Below are 22,158 nucleotides of genomic sequence, written 5' to 3' on the forward strand. Positions count from 1 at the left end.
ACTTTCACAATACAGATGAAATTGTGTGTTATTTTTGGTATGATTGCAAGGCTGTCTCTCTTCTGCCCGTGATTTGCCTTTAGAGGCCTCAGCGGTAGGGGGCGCACGCCCAGGGGACAGCTCCTAATCATAACATTCACTTGAGTGAAAGAGTGTTAGGCGGGTCCTCTGAGGACAAGGCTCATTGGGAACGTGTTGAAACCCTGAGCGAGAGAAGCTTTGGAAAGCAATGTCAGCTTTACGTGATGTAGTTTTCCCACTTCTCTTAGCCTAAAATGGGGAAAGAAATGTAGTGACCAGTTGGGTCCCTTCCCCCATCAGTCCTAGGCCAGCACCCAGGATTCCTGCGGGTCAAGACTGCCCCCTGCAGGTTGGCTGGGCCCAGCCCCAGAACCTACCCCCTCTTGGCTGTGGAAAATGAAGGAAATCTGATTCAGATGCTTGAGCATCTCAGCATGGATCAAATCTGCTCTGGCCTCACTCCATCCTGGGCTCCTGTCCTGAAACTGGACAGAGGCTCTACCTTGCTGATGGTCAGGTCACCCCCAGGAGCCAAAGTCCCTCCTGGATCCACCCTGATGGCTCTGTGGAGGCCCCCCTCCTGCCTGGTTGTCCAGGGACGTCCTGCTCTGAACTCAACTGGTACATAACCGTCCCGTCTGGCCACACATCAGCCACCTCCAGGCCACTTTCGTCAACGGTCACGTCGCTCATAACAGCCGCAGCTGCCCAGACTGATTTCAACCATGGCCGGGGTCCAGCCTGCGCTCTCCTATCCGTGACTCAGCACCCACGCCCCACCTTGACAGATACTTGAGAGACAGGAATCATGTTCTACATTTGGGATCTTTACTTTGGTTCCCGTGACCTGTTATGGTGCGTCTCCCCCGGGTCTCCGCTCTGCAGCCCTATGAGGTCAGTATTCTACCAGGTCAGTGCTTCGGTCTTTATCAGGCACAAGGGAACCTGAAGGCTTAGGAAGGGTAAGTGGTCTGTCTGAGTGAGTGAGTGGTAGAGAAGGGTGTTAATTTTTATTTAGACTCCAAGAGTATGCTTTTAATCAAACAAAACATTAACAGAAATTATGAGTCAGAAAACTGACTTTGATCCAAAAAGCCCACGATGATGCTCCACGTCGGCAAAACCTACCTAAAAGTAGGTTTTATTTTGCCGAATACAACGTTTGTTCAGATAGCTCCATATCCTGGCATTGAGTTGCGCTCCGACCACTAACTATGTCTATACTAGAGACTTAGGACAGACCTGAGATTTTTAAATGGATTCTCGTGTTGTTTCAAATTCATCATAATTATTTACAGTGATGTACTGATACACTTGTGTGACTGTGATCAGTGCTTTCATGCATAGTTTGCCAATTTGGCGGTGAGGGCTTTTCCACTTTGAATGCGACTGTTTGAATGAGAGCAAAGAAAGTTACCTTTTTTTCTCCTCCTGTTTTTCGTTCAACTGGGAATACATCAATTTTGCTGAAGTCCCTTTACCTTATACTGCTCTGGGAGGATCACGTCATTTTTGGGCCTCTCGACGTAACTGTTGTCTGGTGGAATCCCACCGGGTCCCTGCTGTCCCATGTCGCCCTGTGAATGGTTTAGCAAAGCAGCTGTCTTTACATTGAAAAGACACGACCAAGGTTGAATAAAAGCACAATCCCACCGCAAACTGCTGTTTTTACCTTTGCATATTACTTACCACATGTACACCAATTTTATAGTGTTATAATCATAAAAATCATATATAGAATAAAATAATCGTAAGGTAAAATTATTTGATTGCTACTTGCATGAAGAATCACTTAGAGGGGGACTTCCCTGGTGGCACAGTGGTTAAGAATCCACCTGCCGATGCAGGGGACACGGGTTCGAGCCCTGGTCCGGGAAGATCCCACACGCCGCGGAGCAACTAAGCCCGTGCGCCACAACTACTGAGCCTGTGCTCTAGAGCCCGCGAGCCACAACTACTGAAGCCCGCATGCCTAGAGCCTGTGCACTGCAACAAGAGAAGCCACCGCAATGAGAAACCCACGCACCGCAACAAAGAGTAGCCCCCGCTCGCTGAGACTAGAGAAAGCCCGTGGACAGCAACGAAGACCCAACACAGCCAAAAATAAAGAAAGAAAGAAAGAAAAAAAGAAGAATCACTTAGAATTTATGCATACAAGCTGGTCATAATTTGGGGCTGCATTTGCTTCTGTGGAATTATCTACTTACGATGAATTTCTATACAAGGAAATTACTAGGTCTGGAGGCTAAATATCTTGGTGGTTCTTGCTATGTGTTATGCTACTGCTTTCTAAGATTGGTACCAAGACATAAGAAATGCCTAAGAAATGAAAGACCAGTCCAGTTTCACCACTACTTCACCAGTTAAGGGGGTTTTTATATAATAAAGAGCAGCATCTTTAATAAACATAATATCTCAGGACTGCTTTAATTAGCTTTTTTATCATTATCAAGAAACGCTTTTGTATGTGATGCACAGGTGGTGAAACCTTCAATCTGTAACATTACTGGACCACTATCCTTGTGTAATATGCTGATTTCACCTCCAGGAATTAACACAAAAAGGAAGTTACTGCCTTTTCTTTTGCTATTTTCACATATAAACTATATAATACAGATTTGAGCTTAGGTATCACATCACATGAACAGGAGCAAACTGAGATGATGTTATTGGCTGCAGAAAGTGGCATTCACAGTATATTCTGAATGTCTGCTAATATTACAGCTAAAAAATACCTAAAACTGTTCATCTCCCCTTTACCTATGGGGGCCTTGATGCTATTATTACTATTTTATTAATATTTGTGGATTATAGACATTAACTTCATTCTCATTCTATCTAATGTGACTATTCTCCTTTCCGCCCGATGATTTCTTCCCAGACTTTTCTTCTTTCTTCGTTATCTTACTATTTTCTTATATTCCATCATACAAGAGTTTCAATTTTTACGAATTTGGATCTTCCAATGTTTTTCTCTTGTGATCTTTTCCTATGGAATTCACACAAAGAAGAAAGTCTTTCCTTGTCACACCTGAGCAGTACGGGATTGCACTGAGTCTGCTGTTCAGTCAAAAAGCAAAATGGGAAGCAAAGTGAAAATGCGCGAAAAATGAGGCCAAGGGAACAAATCCGCTTGGCGGTGGGCACTCAGGTTCTGCAGTGAATGCAGTGGGTTGCGTTCTGCGAGGCTTTGCTTGTGGCTGTGGGTGCCGAGCTGAGCTTCTCACACACTTGATCTCAGGGGCTCCTCTCAAAGGCCACGACGCCTTTGAACCTTGGCACCGTGGGGAACTGCAAGAGTCCACGTGGCCTCTTTCCTGCCTTTGAGCCCAGCCCGAGCCGGCCACGCTCCCTGGTCCCTGGGCCGGCCACGCCCCCAGCCTGAGCCGGCCACGCCCCCTGGCCTCTGAGCTGGCTCCACGTTGTCTGCTGCTCTGTCTTCCTCAATCTCCTCTGGATGCCCCATGTCAGAGGACACCACAGGGAAATGCCTTTACTTTCTAGCTGCTGACGACGGCTGAAGTTACATGGGCGTCAGAGGTCCGGGGCTTCTACAGTCTTACTGATCCATAACCACCACTGGCGCCTGTTTCGTAACCTGACACTTTACAGTGATTGTTTCCTTTGCAAACGGTCTGTTTGCAGAGCACCTCAAGATAAGAGCATAAAACGAAGACATTAAAATGATCTGTCAATATTTCCTAATTCAATCTATTAAGTTTCCTTTACCTTTTCTCCTTTTTCTCCGTAAAAACCAAGTCCTCTGTTGCCCTGAAAGATAAATGGCTTCTGTAAGTTTAAAGTCAATAATCACGGTGAAATAAAATTACTTTTTTTTTTTAGAAAAAGAAACCTATTATCTATGTATCTGCAACATTACTGGATAACTATCCTTGCGTAATATTCTGGCTTCAGCTCCTAGGAACTAATTGATACAAAAGGAGAATTAATGTCTTTTCTTTTGCTATTTCCACATATAAACTGTGTAATAAACATCTGAGTCCATTCCAGATATCACATAAAGTGAACAGGAGCAAATCGGGATGCTGTAGCAGTTACAGAAAGTGGTACCAGTTACAGACAGTGGGTTCTGAGCATTCACTAAGATTAAACCTTAAGTGACAAAAACTCCGCGGTTCATAAAAATGATAGGGTTTTAATACAGCCGTGCTTTTAAGAAACTTGTATTTTGTACTTTAAGCAAAACCTGAAAAATAGTGGAGTAAGAACAGTTATTCTGTCACCCTTGGGAACACTTTGCCATTTGCTTTTTGAAATATATTTTATTGTTCAAATCCTGCAGACCGGGAAGTTGCCTATTATTGATTCCCTACTTGTGGTCCTGGGCTTTGACAGTCCAGGGTCCCTGCTAACTGCTTCTCTCTCCTTTAATCCTCTGTACCACACGATGAGCTTGGGCATCACAGATGGGGAAGGTGTCATACCCTTGGACCAATGCCTCACAGCGAACAAATGGTAGAGCTCAGGTCTGATCCCAGGTCCTCCCGACTCTTAATCCCGCGTATACCGACTCTACAGGTTAGGGTCGCAGAGCGTTTCCTTGGGTTCTGGCCCCTCTGGACTCAGAGAGCAGCCATTTCCCGCCTTGGATCCCACATTTGAAGATGGTGATTCATACCCTCCTCTGCCTCAGACTTTCTCATTTTGGTTAAATAATCCTAATTTCACAGAAAGATTTCCTACCCTTTGAACGATCTTAGGGGATGGTGTTCTCGGGGTTTAGCCAAACTTTTCATCTTCCTTTTTGCTTAAGAAGCAAAGCTAGGCTGGCGACCTAGTAAGTATTTGACAGATTCATGGAGCTGCCGTGCGTGGGAGGGCTGACCGGACACGATGCCGTAAGTCAGTCCTCTGTTCTCTGATTCCCAGCAGCTCTGCTTCCTTCTCAGGGCCCCTACCCATTGAGACAGAGGATCCTGTGGGGGGGGGCTATCTGATCTGTCTCTGCACCACACTGTCCACCCCCCTCCGATGCCCAGAGAGTTTCTGCAAACAAAAACAAAGCCTTTAATTAATCTTCGCTTTTCCTTTGCTTCTTTCCCACCTGGCTGGGAGCTGAAATCAAAGCACAGAAACGCAGCCAGGCTAGATGAGAACACGATTTGCTTGGGACCCCGAGGTCCCCCTGCCTCACGAGCCGGAGTCCAAGTCACCAGGAAGTGACCGGGCGGAGGGTGAGGGCTGTTTGTGCTGCAGCCAACTGGGGATCTGAGGCGACCTTGGGGCTTAGCCGCCGCGTCCTACATCCGCTTCTCTTGGCGCTGGGCCGTTCCCAGCCTGCTCCAGGCTGCCGGACAGTGGGGAGCCCGGTGGTGGGGACAGCAGCCCTAATGAGCTCCAGCCGCAGCTGGAAGCTGTGTCAGAGGTGATGGGAGCTGGGGGTGAGGTGGGGACAGCCAAGGTCCCCAGGCGGTTATAGAGATGGGGTTTCCGTGGGGCAGGCCTGGGAATGGGCAGGCTGGGAGATGTCCTTGGCCACATGCAGGCCACAGAATGGTTCTGAAAAGTTCATAACGGTAGCCCAGTATTTCTGACTCACGTCGAGTTTCGACCAAATACTTCCCTCGCCAACCTCCTACTGTTTGTCTTGGGCATTTATCTACCTTTCCCAGGTCACGCTAAACCCTAATTCTGTCACCAGGTTCCAACAAGCCACCTACTTTGCTGTGCTCCAGCCAGCTGACTCATCTTTCTCTGATGAAAACAGGATAGCGTTGGGCCTGAGCCTGGCTTGAAACTCACCAAACACAACCCTAGAAGCGGACATCACACTGTGGTACAACCTACCTGTATCCAGGTAAGAAGAGCGCCATCAGCTCCCTACACAACTTTGGTGGCATCTCGTCCCTTCTTGTAAATGAACACACACGGATAAGCACGAGCTGTCCCTAATTTGCTCTAGTCTACGTTTCTAATCAAACATTCACCACCAGTTGGACTTGCATGTAGCCACAGGAATGCTATGTGAGTTGCAAGCAACAAGCCATTCAATACATCCACTTAATGGCTTCATGTGACCATCCAGGTGCATCACTGGATTTATCCCTGGAGTTTATAACATTGTCTTAAAACCCTACAAAACGGTCCGCATCATGAGATAAACAGTACAGCTATCAACCAAGTAGTTCCATGGTCAAGAAGGACACATGCAAACACGTAAGGCCCCCCTCCCCTTTCCCTCACCATCCCGCCCCCCACCAACTTACTGGCTGTCCTTTTGGTCCAGGGGGTCCAGGGGGTCCCTGCACAAATACAAAGAAATTTGGAAACTGTTTTCTTTATCCCAGGACCCAGATAACATCTGCTGGAAAGCTCTGGGAAAGCCACTCTCTGTGTATTTAGAATACCGGGTAGTATGTAGAGAGGTTTCTAACACATTTGTCTCGGCGGGGAGGCAGGGCTGGAGGGGAGAGGGCGGGGGTCAGGCCCAGTTCTCAGGATTTGCTGGCTGTCCACACGCAGCTGTTTCTGGTTTGCTTTTCTGAGTTCAGGCTTTTGACTTGACCCCTGTCCTACTCATGTTTGCTCTGATCCCTTTGCAAGGTCTCAGGCCCTGTCACTCCAGAGACGGCTTCTCCCGGCTTCCTCTGCGGTCCCCCACAGGGCACCATCCTGCACTTTCTGCTGGTGGGCCAGCAAATGTGCACAGACAGAATTGACATCCAGGCCACTCCACAGGGTTGAGAATCCGCCTGCCAACATCACCATATGTCTTTCTGCAAAGCATTCAGCGTCAATACCACACTTGGGATACAAGTTTTAAAAATGCTTTAGAAGAGCAATTTGTGTTGAAGTACAAATAAGGGGACAGGGCAGGGGGCTGTGGGAGATTTTAATGGTTCATACAAAGACCCTGAGGCTGTCACCTCGGCTAGGGACCCAGCGGGTACAATCTGCTCTTTCACACTTCCCTGAACTGTGTGTGTAAAGTACGACACCCCCAAACCCTGTGGCACACGTGCTGTAAGCCGACAGCTGGGTGTGCCGGAGAGCAAAGAGCATCTTGTCACATAAGCCTCATCTCATCCCCTTCGGCCAAATCTCTCACAGCCACAGGGCTGCTTGGAAAAATGACCGTCATGGCACCAGGGGAACTGTGCTTTGTAGAAGCATGATCAATTATTATTATCATCTTATTATCGACAATTAGAAGGGAATGAATGAGCGCTCCCACCCCCGACTGTTGGTGTGACCCCATCTTCCCAGACACATGTGTGTCCACTGTTTCTCAGTGTGTGTCGAGAAGCTGACACCGCAGCTGCCTCGATCTTGAGCAGTGGTTTCCTCTGAGAAGGGCTCTCTCCCCTGCAGTCAAAAGTTCTCTTTGAGTAATTTAAGGCCTGTTTATTTATTAACAAAAAGTGAGGGGAAGGAGAGAGTCAGACACCTTGCAGGAACCAGTTCATCTTCTGGTCCTTTGTGCAGCGGGAAGGGCCTGAGGCGGCCAGGCCCTGGGACTCTCCTTCCCCCTCCCCTCCCCTCCTCAAAGCAGGCCCTCCTTCACCCAGGGATTTGTCCTGTCACACTTCACTCTATTATTTGATTTGCAGGAGGAGGGAACACCTGTAGACCACCACTCAGGTGGGGCACAGGGGCCACTTGTTAATTGGTGTCCAATGTCTCACCTATTATGATGGCTCTGCCCAGGTGCAGCACACCTGCTCTAATGGTCATGCCAGGTGTGGCACCCCTGTTTCTAATGGTGATGCCAGGTGTGGTACACCTGCTCTAATGGCCATGCCAGGTGTGGCACCCCTGTTTCTAATGGCGATGCCAGGTGTGGTACACCTGCTCTAATGGCCATGCCAGGTGTGATGGCCCTGCTTCTAATGGCCATGTCCAGCAGAGCCCATTTCTTCCTTATCGACCTATTGGACTCTGGTCTGCTTTGCCAGGGATGACAGGCCCTTGTCAGCTGGTCAGATGTGGTGCTGGGAGAGCTCGTGCATGACTGCAAGGGCGCCCAGCCAGCACCAGGTCAAAATTTGACCTAGTTGGCAGTGATCTGATGACCACACATTTTGAGTTCTCATTCTTCAACCTTGATGTCAGCAACGTGTACAAAGGACGACCTGTCTGGTCTTGGCGACCACAAGCATCAGGTTGTATCGTGAGGCTTTCACCAGCGTCTGCAGTTGAAGGAGCTGCATCTCTAGAGGACGCTTGACAACCTCAAGGGCGAGCACACGAGCCTGGTACTTACTGCTCTTCCTGGAGCTCCAACCGGACCCATCTGTCCCACAGGCCCAGGGCGGCCGGGAGGCCCCTAAGGACAGGCAACCAGAGAAGGCTGTTAGCAGAGGCCGACTGGGGCACGGAGTCCGGAGTTCTTCAACTTTCGCTTCGTCTCTTCTCTAATAAAAAGAACGCTTACCTGGAAACCGACCAGTCCGGGCACTCCAGCTTCCCCCTAAGTGAGAAGAAATAGTTTTAAGAATTTTAGCTTTTAGGCATCTGTAGGTTTAGTGACATTTTACTGCAATGTTGAAAATAAGTATATAAAGTGTATCTGCCGTCTCAGGACTTGGTGATGTTAATCACCCAGATATCTGGGGTGCTGTGAATGTGGGACGAGTGTGCCCACAGTTAGTGTAAGATTGAAAACAGCCTGGAGGGCAGTCAGAGAATTTCAAATCAGTTGTGATTCTGGGCTATTCCATCCCTCTCTGCATCCCTCCACTCCAGAGTTCACTTGGAAATTAACTTTGTTAATCGCGAATTTAAGCTGTGGTGCTTGCTCACGCCCCACTTCTACCGACTTACCCTGTATTTGTCGCGGTCCTCACTAGACAGAGCGTAGGGCTCGCCTTTCTGCCCTTTGGGTCCTTGGGGCCCCTAAATTAGCACATATATCATAGGAAGAAAAACGAAGAAAACAGTCCATTAGCATTCAGTGCAACAACTGTTATTTGGATGATTACGTGTTGCCTTTTTTTTTTTTTTTGGCGATACGCCGCTCCGCGGCACGTGGGATCCTCCCGGACCGGGGCACGAACCATGTCCCCTGCATCGGCAGGCGGACTCTCAACCACTGCGCCACCTGGGAAGCCCCTACATGTTGCCTTTTATAGGCAATGTCTAGCTCTTCTCACGGCCCATTCCAGTTATTCTGAACACCAATCTCTACCTTAACCACAAGGGTGAGAGTTTTACTTTCATTTTTACCCAATAGCATCTTTCTTACAGTTAAAATGGAAATACTCTATAGGATTTAAATTATTTTCAGAAACCCACGTGAAGTTTCAGTAAACAAATCCTTTCCTCTACCACCCTGTTCCTTTTCTTTGTAAAAATACTATTCTGTGTCTTCTTTGGCATTTATGTACTAAAATATCAACACATTCACACTGAAGCACCATTTCTGGGAGAGATACTGGGTCATCCTTTAAAAATGGAATTGTGTCAAATATACACGATGTGTGAGTACGTACGTACACATATACATGTGTTTTAACACCTACATATAAAGTCAATATTTCAAAGTGACGGCTATTTATTGGTAATGAAAGCTATGATATTAGAATAGAATAGAATGCAACGTAGCTTATGGAAAAGTTGAATCACATGAAAAACCAGCAGCCAGTGGAGGAGGTGGAAGGCGGCGGTGTGAGTGGGACCAGAAATCCAGCAGCCTCGGCGAAACGCAACGAACGGTGTTATGGCTGCCCTGCCCTCACCTAAAAATGTTGTTTTTAAATAAAAAGTTTTGCCAAAAAATGTTAGTTTAACCCTGAATTTGCAATATACTGGTGGTAAAAAGGTAGCAATAGAATGCCGAAAAATATTTCAAGATTCTTTGCAAAGACCCTAGAAATTAAATGAAGCCACAAAATAGATCATTATATGGAAGTTCTTCCATTACGAAAAGTAAAGTCTATCTTGTATATCCCGGAGAACATCATTGTTCTGTCACGTCACAAAGGATGTTAGAATCTAATAAAGATGATGACTAATAGAGAATGTTGTCAAGATTTAAGCTTTTTAAAATTTTAGTTCCACGATTCCACTATTATTCACTGTTATTTGAATCGGAGCATGGGAGGAAATGAAGAAACAGGAGGCTGCAGGAGTGAACCACATAAGCCAAACCCACTACTTTCTACCTAACGCTTAAAGAATGAATCAGGGGCTTCCCTGGTGGTGCAGTGGTTGAGAGTCCACCTGCCGATGCAGGGGACACGGGTTCGTGCCCCGGTCCAGGAAGATCCCACATGCCGCGGAGTGGCTGGGCCCGTGAGCCATGGCCGCTGAGCCTGCGCGTCTGGAGCCTGTGCTCCGCAACGGGAGAGGCCACAACAGTGAGAGGCCCGCGTACCGCAAAAAAAAAAAAAAAAGAATGAATCGGAACATGGAGTTATCTGAATGCAGGAACAGCACGCCTAGGTATCCTCAAGCCAACCTCAGCAGGGGAGGTGTGCTTTACCCTGACCGCTAACCAAGAGTGGGGAGCCACGGCTTCCCAGGGTGTAAAGGCAGGCCTGGCATGTGCTCCCGCCTCCCATCACTGTCCTGGGAGCAGAAGGCAGCTCAGCCTCTTCAGAGAGCTTTGCTAAGACAACTTCTCAAAGGCATCCCCTGCAGGGCCTCCTGAAAGCGAGATCTTTCACGCATTTCCACCACACAGATTCCAGAGCCGACCCGTGGAATAGCCCGAGCGGTTCCCATACTCACACGGGGGCCGAGGAAGCCGCCAGAGCCGCTGGGTCCCGGGTAGCCTGCGTCACCCACTGTCCCGTTGCAGCCGTCGTAGCCAGGCGGTCCTCTGGGCCCGCCCTGGCCAGGATGTCCCTGGAAACAGAGAAGTGAGTGAGTCTTCAGCCCGCAGGGGTCTAGTTTTCATGTAACTGTGATGAAACAGCTTAAAATCTTCTCATAAGAGATGTCCCTGGCATGAATCCAAGCGCCAAGACAACTCAAAATGAACCAATGAATGAATGAAAAACTAAGTCGTCAAGGGCACACAGGTGTCCTTCTCAGCGGCAGAGGGCCTGCACGACACAGTTCCGTTTCCCACGGGCTTTGGTAAGATGTCAACTGTCTTGGGGTTTCTGCTGCTTTGCTTCCTTGGGCGACAGGGAGGGCTGTTTTAGCAGGAACAGAAAAGGGTAGGTTGGAAAATTCTAGAAAACACTCTAGAAGTAGATGCTGCTTGGGGAGAGCAAGGGTCAGCTGTGCCCAACCGAATTCTAGATGGAGCTGTACAGACCCACGTCCTAAACGGGTGAGAGTCACACCTGCAGAGGGATCTCATCAGTGACTTAGCGGCAGGTAGAAGAGCTGATTTCCTTACTGACTTTCTTCAATAAGTCAATTGACTGATTGTCGTCTTCAGGAACAGGACTTTTTAGATTTTAAACACGAATAGAAAGCAAGTCAGGTGTTCTGGGATGCCGGGTGGGGGAAGGAAGGCAATGCGATCACATGTGTCTTTCGTGTAACTCGGGGTCAGGCTAGGTCTCTGGGCGTCTCAACCACGTGAATCTGGTTCTGGAGACATGGACGGGTCAGGTTAATAATCTACAGTTTATGGACTACGAGACCAGAGCCTGTTTTGCTGTTTCTTTACACGATAGATGTTTAGATATACGATTTCTTATTGTACAATTTCTTTAAAATTTTGGTTTTCTTGATAATAGACCAAATATATATTCCAGAGTGATTTTTGAGGCCAGTGGGCTGTCTTTTAGGTTTACCTTGAGAAATCGGGAAGGTTTCAAAGGAAATGAACAAGCCCTACACAGAGTGCCTGTACCCTGAATGATATTAAGGAATACAATAAGAGAAACAGAATTTTTCTTTTGTTTGCACGTTTTTTTGCTTCCGATGTTCAGAGCCATTGCTTTCACTGGTGCCATCAGATAAGAGATCCAGTAGGCTTTTCAGTCAACCCTCTGGTGGGTCAGAGAAACCCTGATTGTCCCTGTAAATCATGAGACACAATCTCTCTGGTATTGGAGAGCCAGCAGCATTTTGGTCTTCGACGTAAAGGCCTCTTTTTTAGGGGTCTCTAGAAGCTGACCTTCAAATTCAGAAATCAAGCTCTGCAGGTGTTTTCATGACTGTTAGGATTCCGTGATGCTTTCATTAAAACGTACCACCGAGTCCCTTACTCTCCTCCTGAATTACCCGTCTGCTATTGGTCTTTCTGACTCGCTTAGAATCGATCTAAGTCATTTGAAATTGCATGCCAACCTGGTCTTAGTTTGAAATTGTCCTTCAAAGAAAAATTTCAATTCTGTTGAGCTAAATGTCCCTCTTGTGTTCAACATCTAATTAGGTCCATTTCTGTATGACACAATTCTTAGATTTACTGCACATCACTTTCTATATTCGACTTCTAAACAGCTAAAACTGTCAGGTCCTTTTAACTCTGTGCCCATTAGGTGCTTATATACTGAAAGTGGCATTTACATTAACTTACTGTGGAGCATCTATCAGACTTCGGCAGTTAAAGAGACTGTTTTTAGCAGCGCTGACATTCTGTAGAAAATGACCCGTTATCTGTACACCATGATCACCCCTCCGTATGATGACTATTTCCTCCCTAATTTGCGAAATATTTGCTTCTGATATTAAATGAGTATGAAGTGGAAAAACGAATGAAAACATGATACAGATCAGTTACACTATTTTCCCATAATGTCACTCCATCTAAAGCACGGACTTCTACTTCCAGAAGAGACCACACTGAGGAATGATCCAAAGAGTCCAAAAAAGTAGGTTAAAAATGGGCGATTTCCTTCGAGGCAGTTGGTAGGGAAATACTTTTGTTATTTGTTTAACCCTTGAAATCTGCGGATTCTTCAACTCTGCCAATTTCTCAAGATTCTGACTCATGTGAGAGTTATTTCCTGATTTGCTCACAGCTGTGTGTTGTCACTGATGTGTCTGTTCGAGGCCTCACTGAGGTGACACAGAGGATCACCAGCCATGTAGGTCTCACGTCTTGGCAAGTGTGGCTTCCTTTCCTTAGCTCTGCCTTCTGCTGCAAAAGCCTCCTTGAAGGTGGAGCTAAAGATCTGAAGGAAAAGCATGAATCCCCTGTGACTGCTGTCCACTCACGCCCTCTCCCTTTTCTCCTGCGATGGAGCAGCACCACTTGTGTAGCCTGGGGGGTTGAGGATTCTCCCGTGTGTGTGTGTGTGTGTGTGTGTGTGTGTGTGTGTGTGTGCGCGCGCGCGCGCACGCACGCGTACACATAAGTGTACAGGCATGGTGATAGACAACATGTGTGTAGGGTAAGGGCGCAGACATCTGCGTGTGTGTGAAGTTCCAGTGGCAGATGTCCTTAAACTTCAGCGGTTAGAGGGATGGGGCAGGTCTAAAAGTGCGATAAACACATTTATCCCGGAGGCTGGGATCTGCAGGAAGCCGGCCCTGGGAAATCTGCTCCTGGGTCCCGTGAAGAAGGCTGTAAGTCAGGCTGCTTTGTTTATTTTCTTATGCCACAAGAAGTAAAGTAAACTAGGTTAGAAAAACACATTTGATTGCGTTTTGAGATTTTCTCATGGACAAAACATGCCTTTCGTCTTCTCATTTATGTGCGGTAACTACCAAGAACTTGAGAAGCTACACAAGCTTCAGGACAGCCCCGCTCTTGGCTGGACTACTTTATATTCAGGTGGTTCTGGAGTTCAAACAAAATGTTCAGACTGGCTTTTTATAGCACGTCTGTGCAACACTGCAGCTTTTTACTACAAAACAGTGTCCAGTTTTAGCAAAGTAGCCTCAATTCTGAAGCCAAGTCCAGAAGGACGTTTACAAAGCAAACAATCTGTCCAATATTTGACTGGATTCCACGAGAAAAAAATACGCACATGTAGCCCCATAAGTTTTTTGTTATAAACAAGAAAGGGGGACTAGTGAGACATGTGTCTGTAAGTCATAAACGTCTTGTTTTGCACGTGTACAGTGTTTTAAAATTCTAATCTTATGAAAAACTTACGGGAATTCCATCGGCACCGGGAAATCCAGAAACGCCTCTGGCTCCCTGTAAAGAAGGCAAACAGACTTAATGATGGCCAAGACGCCTCCACCCTTCAAACAGCGAGAGAAATACCGACAGTTATGTACGTACCACGTCTCCCTTCGGTCCTGTGATCCCGGGAGCCCCCCTATCACCCTTGTCACCTTTGCGGCCTTGCAGTCCTGGGAACCCTTGTAAGCCGGGGGGCCCGGTGTATCCCTGTGGGCCCACTGGCCCTGGCTGGCCCTGTAGAAACAACACACGTTCAGTTTCCACAATTCATAACCATGCATGAGCATTTTCAACCATGTTGCTTTTGAAGCTACACTCTTCATTCTTAAAGAGCTATAATCTTCAGAGAACATTACATGTAAACCACCGCCTTCTGCCCCGAGAACCACAAAGCGATTCCTGGCTAACAAAGAAACCATAGAGTTCAAAGGGAAAAACATTAAATGTGAGGAAAAAATGATCCTAAATTACTACAGTGATGTTATTGTGAATGCTAATATTGGGTTGGGATGAAAGAATAAACTTACTTGGCTTTTAAAAAAAAGTCCTTTCAGTATAAAAGAAAGTGCCAATCAAATTTCTAAGATTTTCTCTCTATCTCAGTATAATGCATACAATAGGTATGGAAATGGAACTGGCATCCAGCTATCAAAGTGGTCCCTGAATGTTTAAGTGATTAGAGAATCTCTCCTTCTGTTCACACACACACACACACACACACACACACACACACAGAGTGTGCGTGCATGCACGCACAGAGAAAAAAAGAAAAGGTTTCTGAAATATATAAAATGTACGTCCGTATACATCAGGATGGCTATTATTTAAAAAAAAGAAAAGACAAAATTACATGTTGGCCAGGATGTGGAGAAATTGGAACCCTTGTGCTCTGTTGGCGGGAATGTAAGTGGTGTGGTCATTGTGGAAAAGAGCATGGTGGTTCCTCAAAAAATTAAACAGAGAATTACCTTGTGACCCAGCAATTCCACTTCTGGGATAACACTCAAAAGAATCGACAACAAAGACTTGAACAGATATCTCTACACCCATGTTCACTGCAGCATTTTCCACAATTGCCGAAAGGTGGAAGCATAGTATCCACTGATGGATGATGGATAAACACAATGTGGCCTATCCACACAATGGACCATTATTCACTTTAAAAAGGAGGGAGGGTTTCCCTGGTGGTGCAGTGGTTGAGAGTCCGCCTGCCGATGCAGGGGACATGGGTTCGTGCCCCGGTCCGGGAGGATCCCACATGCCGCAGAGCGGCTGGGCCCTTGAGCCATGGCCGCTGTGCCTGCGCGTCCGGAGCCTGTGCTCCGCAACGGGAGAGGCCGCAGCGGTGAGAGGCCTGTGTACCAAAAAAAAAAAAAAAAAGGAGGGAAATTCTGACACAGGCTACAATACGGACGAACCCCGAGGACATTACACTGAGTGAAATGAGCCACACAGGGACAAATCCTGTCTGATTCCACCAACATGAGGTCCCTAGAGGAGTCACATTCATAGAGAAGAAAGTACAATACCGGTGACTAGGGGCTGGGGGAGGGGAAAGGGCAGTTAGAGTTTTATCGGGACAGCGTTTCAATTCTGAAAGATGAAAAAGTTCTGGAGACGATGGTGATAATGTGTGCACAAAATGTGAACACGCTTAATGCCATCAAACTGTACAAAAATGATTAAGATGGTAAATTTTATGTTACGCGTGTTTTGCCACAATAAAAATAAAAACATTAAAAAGGGGGATCTAGCTCTCTTATTACTGAAACTAATTTATGCATTAGTTCTATATTAATATCTTTTGTTAAATTAATTGACTTAATTTTTTTAGAGCAGTTTTAGGTTTACAGAAAAATTAAGCAGACACTGCAGAGTTCCCAAATACCCCTCTGCTCCTCCAACTGCCCCCCACTCCCCCACAGTTTCCTCTACTACTGACCACTTGCATTCGTGTGGGAAATTTATCACAACTGATGAACCAATATGTTATTGACTAAAGTCCAAGATTTGTAATAGGGTACAATTTTTGTATTGTACATTTTATGGATATTGATGACAGTATAATGGTGTGTATCCAACATAATGGTATCATAAAGAACAGTTTCACGACCATAAAAATCTCCTGTGCTTATGCAATACTGTTATATTTTAATGAACCTCCCAGGTTAGCCCCAATTTAAAAAAAATCCCCAACCAACTAACTCTGGCTTGACTCCTCCTTAAACGCGTGGGTCTGCTGTTTATTCATCACACAGAGCCCTTCTCTGCCAAGGCCCATCTGCTCTCACACTTCAAATTCTGGTCTTGCCTTTAGATTAAGGGGCTTCTGAGTCAGTATTTCTAGTCTTCTCTTTCATTGCCTGTAGAGAACCTTGCTTATATAAACTGTGCAGCTAAGACGTTTGTCTGTCTTTGCAGAATGTTTCTAATCTGTGCTTAACGTCTCACACCACTGACAGGAAGTGAGTAATTTCAGATGCGGCGTGAGGTGCGGCCTTCATGTCACAGACAGAATCGGAGGGAAGCGCGTGGAGAGACCCTGCTGCCCCTCCCTTTAGATGCTGGACCCCAGGCATGAAGGGAGCAGTAAAGAAGTGTCTTCGGGGTGGAGGATACAGATGGAGGTTAAGATCCCGCTAGATGGCTTAGACCTGCCCCAAAGCTTGGGCCCCCGGCCTCCTCAGACAAAGGGGAGACTGGGGCTCCCTCAGGGCCAGGTCAGCGTTTTAGGGATGGTAGATTCTCTGCTCTCCCCGCACGAGTTCCAGAGAGGCCAGTCCGTGCAGGAACCAGCAGATGCTCCCCTGGGGTAGCCTGACCACACGCATCGTGTGTCACGGCAAAGCCAGCGTATTTGAATCTTTGGAGAACGTGAAAAAAGTGGTTAGGAGGATTGTGGTACAAGACGGGTAGCCCTGACCTTGGACACATGACATCCCAGGCTCGTCCTTTTCTAAGGTCTTGGCATGATACATTTGTTGGAAGTTTGGGGACAAACATGCTTTTTTTTTTTTTTTTTTTTTTTGCGGTACACGGGCCTCTCACTGCTGTGGCCTCTCCCGTTGCAGAGCACAGGCTCCAGACGCACAGGCTCAGCGGCCATGGCTCATGGGCCCAGCCGCTCCGCAGCATGTGGGATCTTCCCGGGCCGGGGCACGAACCCGCGTCCCCCGCATTGGCAGGCAGACTCTCAACCACTGCGCCATCAGGGAAGCCCTGATTCAGATTTTTATGGCTCTTCCTCAGCTGTGCTCATTTCTGTTTTGTCTGTGACTGCAGACCATGCCTCTAAGCCTCAGAATTCCCCTAACCATCGGAGGCCCCTAGTTTGTTAGTGCTTACAGGGAGCAACCTTTGGGGGATAGAATGTTCCTCATTAGTGCTGTCATTTTTATTGCCCATAATCTACATCTCTTCCAGGGGATGACTGTCTAGCGCCAACTAAGAGGGACCGTCTCCCATTAACCCAAATGGGATACGTGCGTCTTAATGAGGAAAAGCCTCACCTTGTCTCGAGTTCATTAACCTTTCCTGATTCCCTTTGATGGGGAGAGTGACTAATGACATCATGGTCTCATTTTCCTCCCATTGTCAGTAAACTTCTCTTTAACTTTTGTTTCTTGGATGGGAAGTCTGACTTTGGGAATAAAACTCTAGCCTTTCCTTTTCTGGAACACGCTCTCACTTTTTTCTTTTTATGGAGGTGAAATTCCCATAACACAAAACTACCCATTTTAAAGCGGCTTCAGGTATATTCACAATGTCCTCTATCTGTCACCTCTATCTAGCTCCAAAATACTTTCATCAGCCCAAAGGAAATCCCATACCCACTACCGTCATTCTCACCCCCTGACCTCCAGCCTCTGGTAGCCACTGTCTGCTTTCGGTTTCTATGGGATTTACCCATTCCGGATATTCCATATGAATGGAATCATATGTATGATATATGACCTTCTGTGTCTGGCTTCTTAACATAATGTTTTTGAGGCTCATCCATGTCGTAGCACGTGTCGGTACTTTATCCACGTTTATGGCGGAACAAGATTCCACTGTGTGGATAAACCAGTTCGTTAGTTGCGGACGGTGCTGCTATGAACATGCACATACCGCTATATGCTTTCTTTGCACACACCTGCTTTCAGCTCTTTTGGGTCTATACTTAGGAGTGGAATGGCTGGATCACACGGTAACTTTGTTTAACTGTCTGAGGGAGAGAGTGCCAGACTGTTTTCTACAGCGGCTGCCCCATTGTACATTCCCACCTGCAACGTGTGAGGGTCCTAAATTCCCCTACATTCCCACCAACACTTGCTATTTTCCATTAAAAATATATATAGCCTAGAGGGTGTGAAAATGGCGTCATTCTGAAGAGCTCATCTTGAGCTTCTGACAGATGAAACATTTCACAAAATCCCCTCTAGCTGCGGCTCTAGGGAAAAGCCGGGACGAGCCTGGAGGGAATCTGAATGATTCCCTCGTCTTCCAGGACTGGTCCCTCAGTCTTGCTCTCAGTGCAAATCCTGCATTGCTGGGACCAAAAGGACCCTTATGTCAAGGTCTGAGGACCCTGGTATGCATGCTTGGGTCATCAGGGATGAGATTTCCCCTAGGATATCCTGCCCACCAGGGCATCTAGGGCGTTTGCAGAGAGCAGCTGGAATGATTGGTAACAAGGAGGATTTTCCTCTGTACTAACCATCACCCTTACCAACTTCCAGCCTCAGACGAAAAGTCCTGATCGGAAAACTTATTCCCACCTCTTCCTTTCTTTTTGTAATAAGTGACGTTAAAAATAAAAATTACCCCAGAGAGAGTAGGACTGTAGCTTAACTGCCTTTGCATAAATTTCTAAAGCTCCTAAAATTCCTGCAATATACTTGACAAAAGGATTTCCACAAAATACTTCTCAAAAGCCAGCAGACATGTGGAAAGGAGCTGTAAGCCCATGGGCTCCGCCCCCCGCCCACAGAGAACTCGATTCGTATAGATGTATCACTTCCTAGGAAACGGGATAATGGGAGGATCCTGTACTCCTGTATCTTCTGGGATGAAGCGCTACAAAAGGGTTCAAAAAATGGTTTCTCTCATTTTTACCCCCAGGACAAGTGTGTCAAGTAGGTATCGCCCCCGCTTGAGAGGGGAGACAAGCGGGGTCTGGAGGGTTAGGGTCAGGGATGACTGACGCATTTAGGTCTCGGCAGGGGTGGAGTCCACCTTCCACGCCACCCTTGCTGCTCAAGTCGAGGTCCATGAGCTGCATCAGTGCCACCTGGAAACTTGCGGGAGATGCAGATTCTCAGGCCCACCCAGCCCTCCCGGGGCGGCACTGACCGTGATCCCAGGCGGGTTCTTTGCACAGTGAAGTCTGAGAATCCCTGCATGACCCCACCCTCCTTCCCCTCCTGAAGTTTTCATGGAAGGAGGCAGGTATGTCTTCATAAGAAAACTCTCTTAAGCATGAGGTTGCATCTCAGAAGAGAGGTCGGGCTTCCTGAGCTGGGCAGAGAAAAATCTAATAGTTATGTTTGTTGAAGACTATTTCTAACAAAGTTTTTGTGGTCTCATGCTTCAGTGCAATTGCAAGAAGGAACCAACTTTGGTCACTGTTAGGATGGAGGGGTGCACACGTGCCTCTCCCTTTTGGGCATCACTCCTGGAGGATGCGTGGGACGTCCAGGGTTAGTTTTGGAAGCTGGAGTCTGGATGGGCTGAGAGTATGAGTCCAGGCTTGAGCGCACATTGCTTAAATACCGCTACTGTGGAGGGAACGCACTTCAAGTCCCGAGACACTAAGCTTTCATGAACTTGGAATTTTCACTTCTGAGAAAAGGGGCAAAATAGATCTGTGCACAGGCTGAAGACCTCTGCAGCTTCAGCGTCAAAAATAAAGGTAGAAGGTGGATATGACCAATCAAGGCCCTGAGAAATCACACCTCAAGTGCAGAAAACCCCAAGGAGGTGCCTGCTGCCATCCAGCTTACTAGCCTTAACACCCGCACTGGGAAAGGGAGTAAAAAAGGGAACGATAAAGAGAAACGTTTCCAAGGATCAATCCTGCTTCACTGCACATCAGGACTTTTAATCTATGGTACAGTATTTTCCTGGTAGAATAAGAATAAGCTTTTCATGCCTTCCTGGCCAACATCTGAATAGTAGGAAATCCCTTCTCCTTCCTAAGTGTACTCTTCCTGTCTCGCCTTTTATGGGCTCTGGGCGCTCCTCCAGACACCCACATCCTCTCCATCCCCTGGCGGCCCCTCCCCTCCCGGCCCTTCCTTCCAATGCTGTAGCTCTCTGTGACCTTCAGGGGATTCCAGACCAAGTCCCAGCTCATTCCGTGAGCTGTGCACACACACCTGAGAACATATCAAATGGCCCAAAGGGCTGGAAGGACCTTTTTTTTAGGATTCAGGAAAATAATTTGTTCGTCTAAATTTTAGAATTAGTCATCTTTCTTAGGGATAATCATTAGCATTTGTGAGCAATTTCTGATCACCTGGCAGAGTGAAGTCACGCCCTCCTCCAAGCTAATGATAATGTGAAGGTTAGTATTGAACTGTATATTACACATATAATAATTATCAGTAAATAGGGCCAACTGCCTGCTCCAGGCAAAACAGACAGAGCTGATGCTAACTCTGCCACCTTTTCCCTTCGCTTCTTACTAATAGATAACAAAACATCAGGACTCTGCCCTGGGTGCTACTCCAAATAAAGAGTTCACTTATTCCTCAAGAAGAATTATATGGCCTCCTGGGAATCCTGCTGTCCTGCTCTCCAAAATTATCTGACACAGATTGTAGGGCAAGTGTTGATATAAGGGGAACAACATCCATATGTAAAGAAACAATCTTTGACCCTCACCTGGCTCCAGAGACAAACATTTATCAGTCAAAGTGGAACGCAGACCTAAATGTAAGCGCGAAGACTGTAATACTTCTAGAAGAAAAGCATAGGGAAGAATTTTTGCGACTGGATTAGGCGAAGCTTGCTTTGATAAGACATGAATATCACAAGCCATAAGAGACAAAAAGTTGATAAGATTAAAACATTTGATCCTCAAAAGATACCGTTTAAAATAGAAAGAAGGCCGCACGCTGAGAGGGAAATAGTCACAAGACACATACACAGAATATAGAAAGAGTGCCCAGAAATCAATAATAAAGAAAAGAACCTGATTGAAAAAATGCGTAAAAGATCTGAACAGACCCTTCAACACAGAAGAGGTACAGATGGAAAACAGGCATGTGAAAGGGGTTAAACACCATCGGTCATTAGGGAAAGGCAAATTAAATCCAGAAGAAGGTGTAGCCGCGGCTGCTGGAAGGGCTGACACACCCACACAGAGAAAACTGGCAACGCCAAGTGCTGCAAAGGATGCGGAGAAGCCGAAGTCTCATCACTGCTGGGGACACAGACCCGAGCGGCTAAAGCCAAACACACACTTACTAGAAGAACTTTAGGCAATGGTTCCTAGTGGTTCAACTTATTTCAGCTGAAAAGTGGAAACAACCTGAGTCTCCATCAGTGGATAAACAAACCACGGTCCATTCAGGAAATGGAATACTACGTAGCAACACAAAAAGAAGCAGCCATCCACTGTGCACGACGGTGAGGATGAATCTCCAAGGCGCTGCACTCAGTGGAGGATCCAGACACAAAGGCTGTGTTCTGTTCGTCCTGTTTATGCGATGCTGTGCTATTATCCCATCTAGGGGACACTCTAGAGACAGAAAGCAGAGGATTGAGCGCCAGGCCTGGGGGCGGAGGGAGAGGACAGACTACAAAGGGCACAAGGAAACTCTGGGGTCGTGGACCTGTTTTATATCATGACGTTGGTGGTCGTTACATGGCTGGACACATTTGCCAATATTCACGGAATTGTACGTAAACTATACCTCAATAAACTTGACTTAAAAACAAACAAACAACAGAAAAGGGGTCTGGTGGAGGCCAAGATTAAGAAGACCACCTCTGCAGTTCACAGGCAGATTGCATAGGACCAAGTCCTTCCTTCTAGTACATTCTTACAAGTGAATTTATAAACTAGATATTATTTAGAAGTGGAAGAAGAGAGGATGCTTGTAAAATGACGTATTAAAAACATCTAGCAAGGTGCTTCTGAAAAATGTCTG

General features: G+C 46.7%; 1 protein-coding gene across 1 annotated transcript in view; it reads right to left on the bottom strand.

Moving 5' to 3' along the window:
* The window catches only part of COL4A2 (collagen type IV alpha 2 chain), a 177,872-nt gene that overhangs the window by 47,965 nt on the left and 107,749 nt on the right, over positions 1-22,158 (bottom strand). The window contains exons 5-13 of the mRNA XM_022576773.3: positions 14,120-14,254; positions 13,988-14,032; positions 10,714-10,830; positions 8,806-8,877; positions 8,417-8,452; positions 8,246-8,308; positions 6,249-6,284; positions 3,751-3,792; positions 1,503-1,598 (exon numbers count right to left, since the gene is read on the bottom strand). Of these exons, the coding sequence (XP_022432481.1) occupies positions 1,503-1,598; positions 3,751-3,792; positions 6,249-6,284; positions 8,246-8,308; positions 8,417-8,452; positions 8,806-8,877; positions 10,714-10,830; positions 13,988-14,032; positions 14,120-14,254 (642 nt within the window). The remainder of the gene's footprint in view (positions 1-1,502; positions 1,599-3,750; positions 3,793-6,248; positions 6,285-8,245; positions 8,309-8,416; positions 8,453-8,805; positions 8,878-10,713; positions 10,831-13,987; positions 14,033-14,119; positions 14,255-22,158) is intronic.

Source organism: Delphinapterus leucas, chromosome 18 (genome assembly GCF_059928025.1).
Source record: "Delphinapterus leucas isolate spDelLeu-1000000601 "Yukka" chromosome 18, BTC_Dleu_Yukka2, whole genome shotgun sequence".
Taxonomy (NCBI): domain Eukaryota; kingdom Metazoa; phylum Chordata; class Mammalia; order Artiodactyla; family Monodontidae; genus Delphinapterus; species Delphinapterus leucas.